The following is a 1,539-nucleotide window of genomic DNA, read 5'->3' on the forward strand; positions in this document are numbered from 1 at the left end:
CCCCTGGAGTCGGCCAACCCCCCGAGGGTGCGTTACGAGGGTGCGAAAATGGGGTTTAATTCACCATGAATTTTGTTATTATTGTAATTAAATGTCTATTAATTATGCAAATGAACGGAGCCATTTGTTGATAGGCCGCGCCGACTGAAATTGAGTGAACTGTTAACAACTAACACGAACGTTGGACTCAAATGGACGAGCATTCCGTTAACAAGAGGATTTGTCATACGGAAATGATGAACGGGTTTATTTATTTGTTCGTTCTGTCCGCAAATAAATCCGTCGTTTCGTCTCGGTCTAGTCCGAAAACGTGAGCATTTCGTGTCGTCGCCGAATGATGATAGATTCAATCCAATCGATGTGCGGCGTAACGTCCGTCATAACTAAGTTTGATCCACAATCCTTACTGAGCGATGATACCACGCCGTAGATGTAATTGGGATCCTCTTCGATTTTTCTAACATTGGTCACTGCTGCTCCATAGTCCATCTGGAACAACACAAAACGTTCACATAAACGATGTCCTCAAGACGGTTTGTAACTCGGAAAAGCTCACCGAACAAACTCCCGGTGCCATGTTGACTTCATGGTTGCAGCGAATCAAATCACTACCAAGGAGTCCATCAGCTTGACAAGTTGTTTGTTTTTTTGGGTCAATAGAAATGGTTTTGTTAACTGTCCCAAATGTATTGTTCAACTCGAGTGGGGCGTATGGTCCGTACGCCCTAAACCTAGGGCCCGTCTTCCATTCGCCGTCTTTACGGCGGTCCCATAGGCAGGACGGACGATGTACTTTTGGATTGGTGAACTTTGCGATCTTCACGAGAGCGACGTTGTTTTCTGGACGTCCTTGAACATATTTCGGGGACACATAAACATCCTCCACGACGATACGTTCTTTGCGATCATAAGAGACATACGATGGATCGCCGCGGTTAGTTGTGACACAGGATGCGGACGTTAGCAGATACTGGTAGTCGATCAGCGTGGCTCCACATTCGTACAAGGACGGCGCAGTGTCGTCCCAGATTAATCCAAACCGCTGAAACGGGGTGTGCCTTTCAAAATCAACTGTGGTTAAATTTCTAGGTCGTAAGCACGTCAAACCTTTCGAACATTCTGAAAGTAACGGAATATAAGACCTTGGGCAGCTGATTCTAATGCTGTTTGGTACTAAGTCTTACCTCCATAGGACAGAGTTTGGTTCACCTCTTGTTCGATCCATTCGATGTAAGAACTGATCTTGGTGTAGACTCCTGTCGATCCTGCGGTACAGGGTGTCCCAAACGATACGACGCCCACCACCAGAGGAACTACAAAGCCTCCCACAGTTAACCGCTTCACACCGATCGGTCCACCCGAGTCACCCTCGCAGGTGTCCATATCGTCACCGACCGCACAGAACTGATCGTCTCGGAATCCGTCCGGCATTTGCCTCCGACTGGTTACTATTCTCTCGGCGCAACTAGACAGCTCGATCTTGTCTACCTCCGCCCGCATCAACGTTGGACTCCGTCCTTCTCCAAACCCGGTACTACC

At 47.8% G+C, this 1,539-nt stretch overlaps 1 protein-coding gene across 1 annotated transcript; it reads right to left on the reverse strand.

The window, feature by feature from the left end:
* Positions 1 to 297: 297 nt before the first annotated feature.
* Positions 298 to 1,527, reverse strand: LOC128277136 (serine protease Hayan-like; the record flags this gene model as incomplete). The annotated part of the gene is made up of 3 exons (XM_053015585.1): positions 298 to 489; positions 557 to 1,119; positions 1,185 to 1,527. Coding segments are annotated over 3 exons (1,098 nt in total), but the record flags the coding sequence as incomplete, so codon positions are not given.
* Positions 1,528 to 1,539: the final 12 nt, after the last annotated feature.

This window comes from Anopheles cruzii, unplaced genomic scaffold (assembly GCF_943734635.1).
Source record: "Anopheles cruzii unplaced genomic scaffold, idAnoCruzAS_RS32_06 scaffold04155_ctg1, whole genome shotgun sequence".
NCBI lineage: Eukaryota > Metazoa > Arthropoda > Insecta > Diptera > Culicidae > Anopheles > Anopheles cruzii.